The sequence below is a fragment of the Passer montanus genome, unplaced genomic scaffold (genome assembly GCF_014805655.1).
Source record: "Passer montanus isolate IOZ18808 unplaced genomic scaffold, ASM1480565v1 scaffold36, whole genome shotgun sequence".
Classification (NCBI taxonomy): Eukaryota; Metazoa; Chordata; class Aves; order Passeriformes; family Passeridae; genus Passer; species Passer montanus.
In genome coordinates, this window is record NW_024368374.1 from 5,286,272 (window position 1) to 5,300,254 (window position 13,983).

Genomic DNA, 13,983 nt, shown 5'->3' on the forward strand with positions numbered 1-13,983 from the left:
TTTGTCATTTTTCAATATTGTTTTGTATCCTGAATATTTTCTGACCTTTTCCTTCTCAGCATTCTGCACCAAAAATAACACCAGTAATTAGTTTTACTTCCTTAGTCTGGCTGAAGGAAAGAAAATGATTGCATTGGTTTCTCTCCACCAAGCAGTTCCCCTGTTAATTTTTAATGACCTAGCTCAGTCATATTTGGCAGCCAGGTGGAAAGCCTCAGAGGTGACCGATTTTTGCTAACTTCAGGAAAAGAGATGTCTGGGTAAGGAAGGAAGGACAAGATTGCCTCATCAGTCCCCTTCAGGAGGGGGAGCCAGGATTCAGCTCTCATCCCTCTGTCCAGCACATGCTGAACAGAATTGCAGGAGGGGAAATAGCAGAGCCCTCACTTTGTGTGTTTTGGACCTGGCATAAATGTAGGTTTACTGTGGTTGCAGAGAAAGGAGGAACAGGAGACAGCATTTTATGGGAAATCAGACTTTATTAATTCCTCTGTCTATTAAAAATTACTGTCCTTTTTTTCTTGCCCCTTTCTTCCGTTGTCATATACTTAACAGTCATGACTATGATTTTAATGCAGCTGAGGAAATGTATTTATTATCTTTTGATAATTGCACAAAGCCTGATATCAATCCCTCATTTCCTTGCTTGTGTTTTAACCGCTGCATTGTCCTGTCAAAGGACTAAGACTTCTTCACTTAGCTGTGTGAAATTCCCAACTGCTGCAAGAAGAAATTGCCATCCTCATTTGGGACCTGTGGCCCCAAAAGCTGACGTTGTGTAACCTCTCTATCTAAGTCCAGAATGCACTTTTTCGTGGCTGGCTGCCAAATTCTGCAGTGGAACACACAGCTACAGCTCAGAAAAGGAAACTCCTTCTCTCCGCACAAGTTTTCCTTTAACTTCTTTGCGGGGTTGTCCTGTTTGGCTGGGAGCTGGTTTGTGTTGTGCAAAGCCGGTGCAGTGTGATCACAGCAGGGTTAACACCGCTTCCGCGTTCAGCGCTCCCCGGGCACTTGTTAATCGTGTTGGTGCCTTGCAGTACAGTTTGTTCTTTCCGGTGTAACCAGCAGCAAAGCAGGGTCCCGTCAAAAAGAAGAAATACAGGTTCCTTTACATAGCATAGGAATTTCCAGCTTGTGCAAATCGGCTCCAAGATTGAAAGAAGTGAGATATATAAAGCTGGAAATGTCTGTGTATTTTGCCAGATGGTACCTTTCAGAATGCAATAGGATTGTCCAGCTGTGTAAGTAAACTCCTGTGTTTATGAAAACTGTGTGTGCCTCAGTATTTTCATTGTATGTGGTGATTTCTGTTTCTTCAACCTTGCCTAAAAAAACTAGGTTATAAAAGAAGAAGAATGCTTTATTTTAATCCAGTTTAAGACACTTAAATGTCTTTCTTTTCACCCCCTAGTTTTTTGATTTTCTTTTTTATATTTGCTCTGGTTAAAATTTTACACATATGCTATTATCTCTCTTCATTTGGGCTGCTTCAATGACCTGTTTTCTTTCTCAGGGCATCTCTCTCTGGCAGATATTAAATATTTCCTGCCATTTTAATTTACAAAAAATTATGTCTGTTCTCTCAGTTCCTCTACTAATATAAGATGACCAGCAGGATTCAAAGATGCAGGAAATTGTCAGCAATCTTTTCTTGAACAACAGTGCACTTTTAGAATTAGATTTCTGGGGTTCTTGAAAATTGCTTTTTTTACATCCACCCTGGGCTGTCTCTTCTCTGCAGCCTAGTTTTGTTTCCTTCATTGTTCTTTTTCTATATTCATTTTGCTTTTCTACTTTTTTCTCTTGTTACCTTCCTCACGTCACATATTGTTACCATTTTCTTTGACCTACTTTTTTTGATATCTGTGCAAGAAATTCTCATAACCTCCAAATGTCTGTCCTGTCAGTTTCAGGAAGTGAGCAAATAGCTAATGGGTAGCCTTGGCTTCAAGTTTGTGCAAGTGTTTGTCTTGAATTGTGTACCAAAACAATCAACTGCTTAATAAATGTACTTATTTTTTTGGATGTTGCTTTAATGGAACACTGGTACTGTAAAGCATGTTAATTAAAACCTGAATAACCATAAATACATCTTCCATAAGCTAAAATGTTGCTGTGAATGTATTTTGAGAAGGGTTTTTTTTTGGAGTGGCTTAGAAAGGAATCAGTTTTGCTGTGATTGTAAGCAAATTTATTCTGACACAACTGTCCTCACTAGGACTCTGTGATGCAAAGCTGGAAGGATATGAGGATGAATCAGCCCCATTGTTCTTATGTGTACATCCCAATAATTGCCCCTGTGGAGCCTTTGCAGTGCATACACAACTTAATAATAATGTATGCAGTTACCTCTCCCTCATCAAACACTTTCCTTCCACCCTTTCTTTGGTGGTATTTTTCTGGGCAAGTAGAAGAACAGCAATGAGCTCTATTTACCTTCCACTACTGACATACCTGAAGTGGAGCAATAATCTCGTTTTGCACTACACCCCTCTGTTGTGCTGTCTTTCCTGTGACTATTCCTTATACTTTGGTTGGAATTGTGTCATGCTCAGACAGGCCTCCCACAGAGAGTGTCAGGGCAGGGAAGGATATACTCTGATTTTCCAAGTCATGGTCTTTGGCATGAGTCTGTTTCAGCACTGTTTTCTTAGCAAGCTCTTTACTCTAAAATCCATTATCAGCTGTGTGTAAAGAACACTCTGAGCAAAATCAGGAGTCATAAATTCCTTGGCAGTTGCTTTTATTTGCTATCACATTTTGATATTTTCAGCTCACCTGTTTTTATAGTCGCCAGTTAATCTTTGTAAGTGTTCAATTCGCAGAAAGGAAAACATCATTTTCAGTCAGGATTATTTTTCTTCCAGTCTGGAGGAAAGAACAATGAAGAAAATACAGAATGTTTTCTGTAAAACCTTCTCTAAATAAGCCATCTTTTAAAACCACAAAGGTTTTTGACCTCTCATTTCAGTGGAGAAACTCTGGGAGTCCACAGACAAACATAAACTGCCAAGGAGTACATCACATTTACCATAATGATAGGCCTCAAGTACACATGGAAGTAGTATTTTTGCAGGGTAATGAAGTGATGTGAAGCCAGAACATTCATGTGGTTACAGGAGAATGAGGTCTTGGGGCAGGAAAATTGTGCCGGGCATTATTTAGTTTGGATAGCTCGGGTAGCAGAGCATTGATTTCAAAGACTTAAATTCTTTGTTCCTGCAAAGATGTGAATTTTCCTACAAGTAAATTATATTCATGCACAATTTGTTGCTGAAAAAAGTTTTTAAAGAATACTCTGAATGATTATGGGCTCTTGCAACTGTTGGTAAAGTTGTATATGTTTCTCCTAGATCAAGTACAGTGCTTAGTCATGAAATCTAAGTAGGTATCTTCGAGGCTCCCAAAGCAGAGGGATCTAGCCTTTTGTTCCAGACCTCTGGATGCCTGCACTGGAAATGGAAAGATTATCAGAAAGAGAGAAAAGAAAGTAAGACACTTTTGAGAGAATATATAAAATAGTAGTAACATAGCAACTGAGAGAGGAAAAGATGGATTTGACAAGTTTCCACAGGTAGACCTAGCTGGGCTTGGACTAACAAAGTTCAGAAAAGGGAAAAAACTAACCATGGAAATTGGAATTACACCATGGACCACAAAACAAAATGTGAATGATAGATAATATTGGATAAGCTTAACACATCTTGATTTCAGAGTGGAGTGCAGCTAGCAGAGTGAAAAAAGCGGAGGTAAGAAGTTGTACACCGTATTCTCTTGCTTTAATTTGGTTCTAAGTACTTCTTCCATTACTAGGTAAAGTTTCAGTAACCAGTACTGGGATCTTGTGCGTGCTGAAATGAACTGTCCTGGTCATGTGCTCATTCACACAAAAGTCAGAAATTAGCAAGTCAATACTTTTGGAAATGCAGAAGGGAGATGTATGAAAGGTCTTGTGAAGGCCTGTGGGAAAAAATGTCATTGCCCTCACAGTTCAGCACCCTACTGCCAGGAGGGTAGCAGACATGAGCTCCACCTCAGACTAAACACCTCCAAAGAAATTGCTACAGAAACTCCTCCAGTCCCAGGAAGCTAAAGGACTTCTGTATTTGTTTGCATCATGGAGGCTGGAGAACAGCCCATGAATCATGTCAAGAAGATCCATTAGGATAATCAGGGTTAATAGATTCAATAAATCTAATCTTATGTACCAACCTTTCATCATCCCTGACCTGGGAAAGACCTGAAGTAGGTGGGGTGATAGGGAAATACCTAAATGCTTAAATAAATACATAATTATTTCCATTTCCGCTAGTTTTCTTTTGTTGGAATTTCTTTTGATGCAGCTGGGAAAGTGTAAGTCAGTAATTAACTGCTACATGCCTTCTCTACACAGTATCACTGAACTAAATGTGGTAACATGGTTCTGTGTTCAGACTAACAGTGCTGTTCTTGACTTTTTGTTTGTTTTTCATGTTTTGTTACTACTTGGCAGCTGGAGAAACCTTTAAATATCCTGGAATATGGTGGAAGCAGTACTGATAGATCTGTTCAGCCTTGCACCCCACTTGCAGAACAACATCCAAGGATTACTACACAACACTCTGGAAGCTATTGAGAAATGCTCTTCCATCCATGCTCCATTTGTTTATGTCATGTGTTGCCAGAGTCAGGGGAGTGAAAGGAAAGGAGAACAAGAGTTCTTGCTTCCAGCTCTGAGAGGTTTTCGGAATTTGAAGAGAAAACTGGAGGTGGTATGTGCTCAGACTACAGCTGCTGCTTTGTACACCATCAAACAGAGACTGGATGAAAAAGACCTGAGCATCATTAAAGTTATTCTCCCTACCTTAAGAAAAGACTTAATGAAAGTATATATTGACCATCTCTTTACAGCAGTCTATCAGTTTGAATTCGAGGATTTACAGGTGGTACCTGACAGTGAAAGCCTGCAGATATCAGAACATCAGCATGAAGGGCAAACGCTTCCTTCACAGGACAGGGCACTCATCCAAAGTGAGATTCAGATGTACTTGGAAAGCCTGCCAAGCCTGAAAGGGGAGCTCACCATCCTCAGATCTTCCCTGATCCCAGGTAGAGAATTCCAGCTAACAGTTTTTACAGAGACTTACCAAGCATACTTCTTCCAGGGAGTTGCAAAATGAGCAAGATTTGGAAATGCCTTCAGGCATCATATAACTCCATATGATGTTGTAATAGTGTATAATGTGTATAAAAGGAAGAAGTGTCAATAAAAATACAGCAGAAGTCTGGCAAGACTGTTCCAGGCCTGAGCATGATCCAAGAAAAGACAGTCCTGGGTTTAGGGAGGGCAGACCATAAAATCTCCTCCTGTCTCTGTGGGAATTACACATTTCAAGAGTTAACATCATAATTTGGAAAGGCAGGATAAGAGTTTCTGGTGGTCTGCAGCCCCAGACACACTTGATATCTTTAGTGTCCCTGCTATAGCATGACCGTGAACAAGAAGGAAATTAGGAATCCTTAAATTTAAATACCACAGCTAAATTGAAAGTAAAGCAATACTCTTACTTGATTGGCTGATTCCAGGTCACTTCAGTATAAACTCATGTAATAGCTGGTTTGATCTTGTTTTGAAAGGAATTGTCTGTTGTGTTTTCTTGCCTTGCCAGATGATATTTTCTTACATGGGTTCACCACAAGGACAGGTGGGATCTCCTACATACCAACTCTAAGCTCCTGCAATCTCTTCAGCAGCTCCAAGCGGAGGGACCCACAAGTTGTTGTTAAAGAAAATCTCCGCCGGCTAGCTAACGCTGCAGGATTTAACCCAGAGGCTTTTCACAGAGTCAAGGTATCTTATAAAATAATGGATTCAAGTAAATGGCTCAGATATTCTTTCATGTATTGCTGGCTAAATTGTAGGCATTATTCTTATCTTTGTCAGCAAGAACCTGTGATAAGCAGGACAATTAAAACATTTATGCTGGCAGTTTATCTGGGGGAGTAGCCATCCAAACTATCAGCATTTGTCACAATATGGAGAAGCAGCACTGATTCTTCCAAGTCTGTTCTAATATCTAACTTACCACCAAGTAGAATAATCAAATAAATGGTCAGAGCACTTTCTCCTAAAAGAAAAATACACCATTGCTTCTATAGTGGCTTTATACTGATACATCTTCACAGCATTTGAACAAGGGAGACCTGATTTCCATGCGTAAACAGTTAGTGCATAAGAGTGTTTCATGTCAGAGAAAAACCTTGTATTAGTCATATCTGTGTTGTTTTGCAGCCATATCACTGTCCAGTTCTCTTTTTGTTTTGACAGGTAGATCACGCTAATGCTGTGTGTATTATGGGAAAGACAGAGCCTGACAACTATGATGGAATAGTTACGAATCAGAAGGGTGTCACGCTGGCAGCTCCAGGTGCTGACTGCATACCCGTGCTCTTTGCTGATCCTGTCAGAAGAGCCTGCGGTGCTGCTCATTCCGGTAGGAATTGCACTCCCTGTGCAATGCAGAGATTTCCTGGGACTCAAAATGAGATATAAGAACCCAAAGCTGGGCTTTCTTCTGTCTGTTCCAAACAATACCCAATTGCAAACTTGGCTTCTGTCTATTCCAAAAAATATCTCTAGCTTGAGCCTGGTTTTTGAGGGTTTTTCCCCCTCTAAAAACAACATTAAAACATTTTGACCACATCACAAAACTATATTTCTGACGTATTTTAGTTGTAGTCCCACTTAAATGTTTCAAGCACAGAGGACCTGTAAGGTATGCTCTAATTTCCCAAACCAGGACACTTGGGAAAAGGAACTATGGCATTCTAATCTAAACACTCCCCCCGCCGCCAAAAAACACTAAAAACAACATTAAAACTCTTTGACCATATTACAAAACTATATTTCTGGCATATTTTAGTTGTATTTCCACTTAAATGTTTCAAGCACAGCGGACCTGTGAGGTATGCTCTAATTGCCCAAACCAGGACACTTGGGAAAAGGAACTATGGCATTCTAATCTAAACACTTCTCTCTAGTTTCTATCTCCACAAAATTATATTTGAAAACTGATTGCTGTTAATGTGAAATTTGGAGGGGAAGGGGGAGGCCTTCTAAGCTAATTTATTATTAGATATCATTATTTAATTTTAGGTGTAAATGCATCTCCTAATTTATACCTTTAATAAGTGCATTTATTTTTAGCTGCTAGAAAATTAAAAAGAAAATATATACCAATTTTTTTTCAACCTCTCATGTCTCACAGGATGGAAGGGCACATTGTTAGGCGTATCTATGGCCACAGTGAATGCTATGGTTTCTGAATACGGCTGTAACGTGAAAGATATCCTTGTGGTGCTGGGCCCATCTGTGGGACCTTGCTGCTACAAACTTCCTCATGAATCAGCAAAAGAATTTCACAGAATTGATCCAAATTGTGTGAGACTATTTGACTCTGCAAGTCCTTATATTGATATCAGAAGAGCAACGAGGTAAGCCTCCTGAGGGAACAAAAGATTAATTCCACATTCATTATAAAAATTTACTTTGATACTGTATTATTCAGCACTAATATGGTGGGGGTTCTCAACAAAGTACTCTCTAGTTCTTTCCAGATCAAGAAAGAACACTTTTGAATGAATGGTATTTGCTCACTTTTGCTGGATTTCAGCAATTATTTTATTGTTATACTGTTACATATGGTTAGTCTATGGATTATAGACAAAAGTTCAAATTTAATGTGATTTTACAGGTTGCAGGAAAGTAATTATTTTAGTCTCATACTGAAAGAAAGAAACAAAAAAAGCAAATGAAAGCCCCAATCACAATATTGGCACAGTTTGTTCAGTTGGTACTTGAGGTTCTGCCTTAATGATAGTGCCTTATGGAATGTGAAGATGTAAAAACAGTAATATTTTTTGTTTCTCTTTTTTTTTCAGGATTCTTCTTGAGAGAGGTGGGATTCTTCCCGAGAACATCCAAGATGATTCTATCACAGACCAGAACAGAAACATCACTTTCTGTACTGCATGCCACCCTGATAAATTTTACTCTCACTTTCGTGATGGCACTAACTTTGGGACACAGATTGGCTTCATATCAATCAAAGACTGAGACAGTATCTCTTACTCTAGAACAGCATTTAGATAATAAGTCTGCTGCATCATCTGGCATCCTGCTCTCCGCATAGAAGTTTTTCCTCCTTTCTTTCACAGACTTGTAGTAGGGAATCCATGGGTCATGAGATTCTCCTGCTTGTTCCATCCCTTTCCCTTTTGAGGCAAGAATAAGTATCTGTGCTGTGGGGACAACAGTTCTTGTATGAGACAGGGTGCAAAGGAAACAAGGACAAACCACGCCAGTGGCAAAATCCTTCTACAAGATCCAGATACAAGCTCCGAGTTTATGGATCCTCCTTGACCAAATATTTTCCAGAAATCTCACTGTCTTAAGTTGGTGGAAGCCCAAAAAACACCAGTCTTCATTAGCTTCTGGTTGAGACTGCTGAATGACACTAAGTATGACATTGCTAATACAGGAAGGGAAGCCAGCATTGCATGTTACCTGTTTGAGACACTCAACTTTGATAGTTTCAGCTGAAGCCTTACAAAATTTTGTGCATGGGATTAATTTTCTTCTTTGGATTAGTTTAAAGAACTCCAAAATAATTACAGGAATTTTCCTATGGAAAATAACTTGAAGGTAAGAAGCAAGCAGGCTCCTTTGGGGCAGATATTGAATATATATGAACTCTCACAATTCTGTAATTTTTGGCTGTAGGAAGGGTAGGACTAAACCCTGTAATTTATGATGTGTATGTTCATGTCTCCTTAGGATTTTTTTAAAATAGTGGTGCTTTCATAATGTCATTGACACACTTTCAACAATGCTGAGTTATCCAATAAATATCTAAAAAGTTCTGTGAATTTATCCTGAGTAAATTTTACAGAACAATAGTTGGACTTACGTGCCTTACTAAGCAAATTCTAAGTGTGCACTGTTTTATTTTGGCCAATAAAAATAATGCCTCTAGATTTTACAACAGACATGATGTTTTCTGACACGCAGACAGTGAGAGATTGCTAACAGTAAAGCTGTGCTGATTGCGGCTTGCAGAGCTGCCAAGCACCAGCCTTGGGCCAGCGGTGCTGTGACGTACTTTCTATTTTGGGTTCTGCTAGCTTTCCCTGATCTGACTGCTCTGCCCGCTAGAGGTCAGTGCTCGCTCACGCTGCTCTTCCATCCTGGAAGCGCGGATGGATGGATGGATGGATGGATGGATGGATGGATGGATGGATGGATGGATGGATGGATGGATGGATGGATGGATGGATGGATGAGGGTCCAAACCATGAGGTTTGCAAAGCACCGCACAGCACGCTGCTACTTTTGCCTCTATAGTCACCTATATAGTCAAGTTATTGTAATATTTGTGCTTGAGGAATAATCTGTTCTCATTTTGATTCAGAGCTGACCGAATTAGACCTTTCTTTGTTTTCTGAAAGAACAGACTTTTTAAAAAAACTTCCTTTTATCTGTGAATGGTATTTCTCAGAGAAGAGTCTGGCTCTGAGTATGTTCTCTGACTGTCACCATCAACGAAAAAAATATATTTCCGCCAACTATCTTACTTCTTCAGAAATGTTATTCTTCTGCTGCTGTAGCCCTGCAGTCATTGACTGACCATCTTCAGTTGTTGACTGACCATCTTCATTTACCTTTTTTTAACTCCTCCGTTACTTTCACCATTCAGCTGGCTTCAAACCAGAGTCTCAGGATCCAACAGGGGCAGCACTCACACTACTCAGCTGAGAGTTGTCAAGCACATTGCTGCATACCAGCTAATGGTGTGTATGGTATGTGTTACGTGTATTATTGACTTGTTCTAAATATAGGATAGTATAATTATATGGAGACTGGCAGGCTTATCTTGCTACCCTAATTAAAAACACCAACACAACAGACTACCTTAACCTTTTAGTTCTGTCCCTTCACCCTGGTTTCTGTTCCGGTTATGGGTGCTGACTGACGTAGCAGTGAGGTGTGTAAGGTTCCTTCTTGAAGCTACAGAGGCAGTGGCACTACATGACTTTCAGTCCCTGCATCTGAAGCTCAGCCAAAGCTGAGTGCCCTTCACCTAAACCTTTTCCCTTGTGTATCAAGGGTATGCCATCAAAAACAGCTGAGTTACTCGGTTCTGCAAGGTACTGACAGCTGAAGCATCATAGGGGCCCATGTGCCTGCTGTTATCCCATCTCATCTCAAAATTGGCTTTAAACTAATTCATTTATTCTTCCAGTAAGTACAAAAACCTTGCAGTCATGCTACTTACCACAGTTCAAATGCTCAGCAGTATATTAGGTCACATTAACATGATACTGAGAGTAAGCCCTGTCTTGTTCTTACCTGCTCAAGGATTGCAGTAGAGATTTTACGTTTAGAAAAATGCCATTTACAGGTCATGGTAAGGCTGTGCAAGCTGGAGACTATCAGAATGAGCAGGAACACCAAAGTCTTCACCTTTTGGAAGACAAATCATTACCACAATTGTTTTGGTTTTTTTTCTTTTATATGAATTACCTAGACTGTAAACCTTTCAAGACAGGAAACATTCTTTTGGATGACATGGATGACAGAGGTGGAAAACTCCATGACCGATAAGAAAATATTGTAAGGTTCAGTCTCAAATCAGGCTAGGCTCTGAATCATTACTTCTTTCAAAAGTCCTTGCTACAAAAGCATTGTAATCCTGGTATTAAAAAAAAAAGTTTGGAGGCAAGGCGTGACAAGAAGGGGACTAAGCTGTTTCACATCTGTTTATTTACTTTTCATTCTTGCTGCTCATTGAAGGAGGCAAGCACAACACTCCTGATTCATCACCTCTAGAGAAGCTCTTAAAATACTTCATAAATTGTTCAGCTGTACCTAACTAATTACCAGATCCCATTTATTAACCTAATATCCATTGAATTTATAAGCTGCATTTGCCCTATTATTGTAATTAAATGACATTATTAATTATGATAATGGTGTGCCCTGAGGAGAGCACACGACATGATCACATTGAATATTGTTTTTGCTAGTTGTTACTGTGCAATTAACATTTGTTGCTATTGTAGATTCTCTATATGGGCCTTTTTATTTACATTATATACTTGAATGAAGCGTACTGAAACATGTCTGAGAGAGGCTTTATTCACTATTCCAGTAGAAGAGGGCAGCTCTAGCAAAGATGTCTGCCTGGGGAAGCAGTGTGCAACTTCAGAGAAATAGATCAAAGCCTGAGATAATTAGTGAAATGTTTATCCAAACCATGTCATTTACTGCCATAGGCATAGCAAAGGTGAAAACTATTAAGGAAATTATTTGAAAAATGTTTTTAATGCGTTTGTAGAAGTCAGTACCATCAGTGACTGCTGGTCTCTCTGTGCTGACAACCTGAGGAGACAGGATGGGGGCAAGGCAGTTTTGCATTTGTCAGTTGCCTTTGTGATTGGCTACAAATTCAGAAGCCATGGGCCTGGATGTTCAGCAAAATATATGGGCACATCTTGACTCACAGAAAGTATGTCATCCCTCCCAAATTACATGCATTCAATTACAGGAAAGCATCTCCTTTCCCCAGCAGTATCATGGTCTTGCAAAGTGGTAGTCTTTGCTTGTGTTGTTTTCCTCATGCTTATCTCCTGTGCATCACTGCATTTCTGTCCAGCACCTCTCAAAATCCCCCTGTGAGGACTGTGAATCTGGTCACAGGGGGATGGAAGACACAGATGCTATTCTGCTCAGAGCAGCACCAGTGCTACTTTCTTTTGTATGCTTGTGCTTTTTTTTCTTTTAGCAGCAGTGTGAAACTTCTTGTTCTCAGCACAGGGTCTTTATCACTATCCTCCAAACCATTCCCATTTTACAGGTTTCCAAAAGAGCTACAGCTTTTCAGCTTACAAAGCAAAGAAGCCAATATTCCTAGATTCCTTCACTGCTGTCCTCATTTCCACTCCCTGTTCAATTTGCTGCTGGGCAATGCAAAGAGGGAGATGAGCTGCACTCATTTGTGCTGAGGCCCAGAGGGGCTGTGTGTGTGCACTCGCCTCGATGTCATGTGTGTGAAGCTTTTGTTCTCTGAGTACTGAAGTCCTTCCTGAACTCCAGCCTCTTGTGCAACAATATTAACAGGAGAGTGCACTGACAGGAGTGGTAAATCCTATATGTGACAGAGGAAATAGTGTATTGACCTGCTGAGGGATTTACATACCTCCAAAGGCTGACAACAAGCTCTGCCTGTGAGGCTCACTTGTTCTACTTTCCATTTCCAGCAGATATTATCCAGTGCTTCCAGATGAATGACTTGGATAGATATGTATGTGGATTTAAAAACTGTCCTGGTTGAGTATATTCTTTTATCCAGAATGCTACTAATCATTTACAAAATACAGAGATTTTGCTGTTGTGCTTGCTTTAAATATACAGTGCCTATGGCTGTACAGCTAAAAAGCATGATTATGTATTTCCCAAAGGCATGCAGAGAAATAGGAAGCTAGCTTTTTTAAGTGGTCCCTCTGATCTTTCATTAATAAGTGTTTAATTTACAGTAGCATCTCGCATTACAAATACTTGGCTGTCTTCATCTGCAAGCTCTCAGGACTGAGAAGAGACCCACAGAAGGATTTTGGGAGCATGGTCTCCAAAGGACAGCAGGACTGAATTCTCTCTCTTATCCTTCTACGAATGCAGCATCATGTCTCCAGGGCAACCTGAATTCTGACAGTCATGGGAGCAAGGACATGGCATGGATTTCTATTTGATTCCTGCAACTGAAAAGAGATCTGAGACAAAAATCAATATGTGACTAGACTAAGAGAGTTCTTTTCACAATTAATTTTATCTAAGGATTAATTTTCTATCTTCTTGTGCAAATGTAATTCAGAACTACTAACTACTGCGTTTGTTTTGATCTTTCCCCTTCTACATGTAGCAAAGGCTTAAACATCTGAAATAAATAGGTTGCAGCATAAAAATGAGGGGTGAGCCTACCAAAAAACTGAACACGCATTTTATAAGGGAGTCGAAAACAATGTTTCTATTTCAAGATGTATAATTTTTTGCAATATTTTTAAGCAGTGAATCGTAGTTCTGGTTAGATGTTTCAATTGAAAGTGATTTTTCCAATGACAGCTGTATGAAATAAATACCTTCGTATTTCTCTTTGAGGCACTGAGCTCTATCCTAAAGCAATATTGAAGCATATGTTGCAGCTAAAGGAAAACATTTCTGTTCTGCTTTGGTTATCTTTCTTAGAAATATGTGAGCTTGATTTTTCTGCACAAGAATGAATCATAAAAAAGTCAGCTGTAAAAACAAAATTGTGACAGGTGACTCAAACATTTTCAGTTGGTTTTAACATGTGCTTTTATTAAATGCTTCATAAAACTATCATTAAAAAATCTGGGTCGTGCCTGTGATTTTATTTTGACTCTCTGCTTTCTTCTTTATACCATCCCCATAAAAAGCTGCAGGACATGAAAGGTGAGTCAATCAAGAAACTCCTTAGAGAGGCTCCTTTAGGTTTGTTTATTGCTGTATTTGATACTTAGATCTTCCTCAGTTCCCTCAATTACCCTGCAACTTGGATCCATGTGTTCCCTCAGCACTGTAACTCTATGCTAGCCATGGCAGAAGCACAGATGCAGAGTTGATACTGATATTTGTGCTGTAGCTTTTGTTTAAACTATATGTTGCTGACATAAATGACATTGGGACAAAAATATGGTGCCATGATGGCAAGATATTTTTGAGAAAAATCTCCTGAGCAATGCTGCATTCACTTATGGTTTTAGGGGCTAGGTTAGTAGCAATTTTTTCCTTTTAATGAGACTGGGAAAGTTAAGGATAATTCTACACTCATTATCTAGTAGATGTGTTCATCATAGTGACACAGTTTGGGTTTTAGAGTCTTGTCCTGTGTACTAATATATTTCTCTAATTTCCTTTAACAATGG

General features: G+C 39.5%; 1 protein-coding gene across 5 annotated transcripts; it reads left to right on the forward strand.

Annotated features, from left to right (window-relative positions):
- The first annotated feature begins 986 nt into the window (after positions 1 to 986).
- Positions 987 to 13,434, forward strand: LACC1 (laccase domain containing 1). 5 transcript variants are annotated; one of them, XR_005628337.1, is made up of 8 exons: positions 987 to 1,244; positions 4,496 to 5,091; positions 5,652 to 5,833; positions 6,311 to 6,476; positions 7,251 to 7,476; positions 7,924 to 8,686; positions 9,738 to 9,840; positions 12,577 to 13,434. XR_005628337.1 is itself a non-coding variant. In XM_039716746.1 (6 exons), exons 2-6 carry the CDS (start codon positions 4,524 to 4,526, stop codon positions 8,096 to 8,098), a joined length of 1,317 nt encoding a protein of 438 aa, XP_039572680.1. In that variant the 5' UTR covers positions 987 to 1,244; positions 4,496 to 4,523; the 3' UTR covers positions 8,099 to 8,904. The 5 variants fall into 5 exon arrangements, 1 of the variants encoding a protein (XP_039572680.1); XR_005628336.1 differs by lacking the exon at positions 9,738 to 9,840; XR_005628338.1 differs by lacking the exon at positions 9,738 to 9,840 and having other exon boundaries at positions 12,580 to 13,434.
- The last annotated feature ends 549 nt before the right edge of the window (positions 13,435 to 13,983 follow it).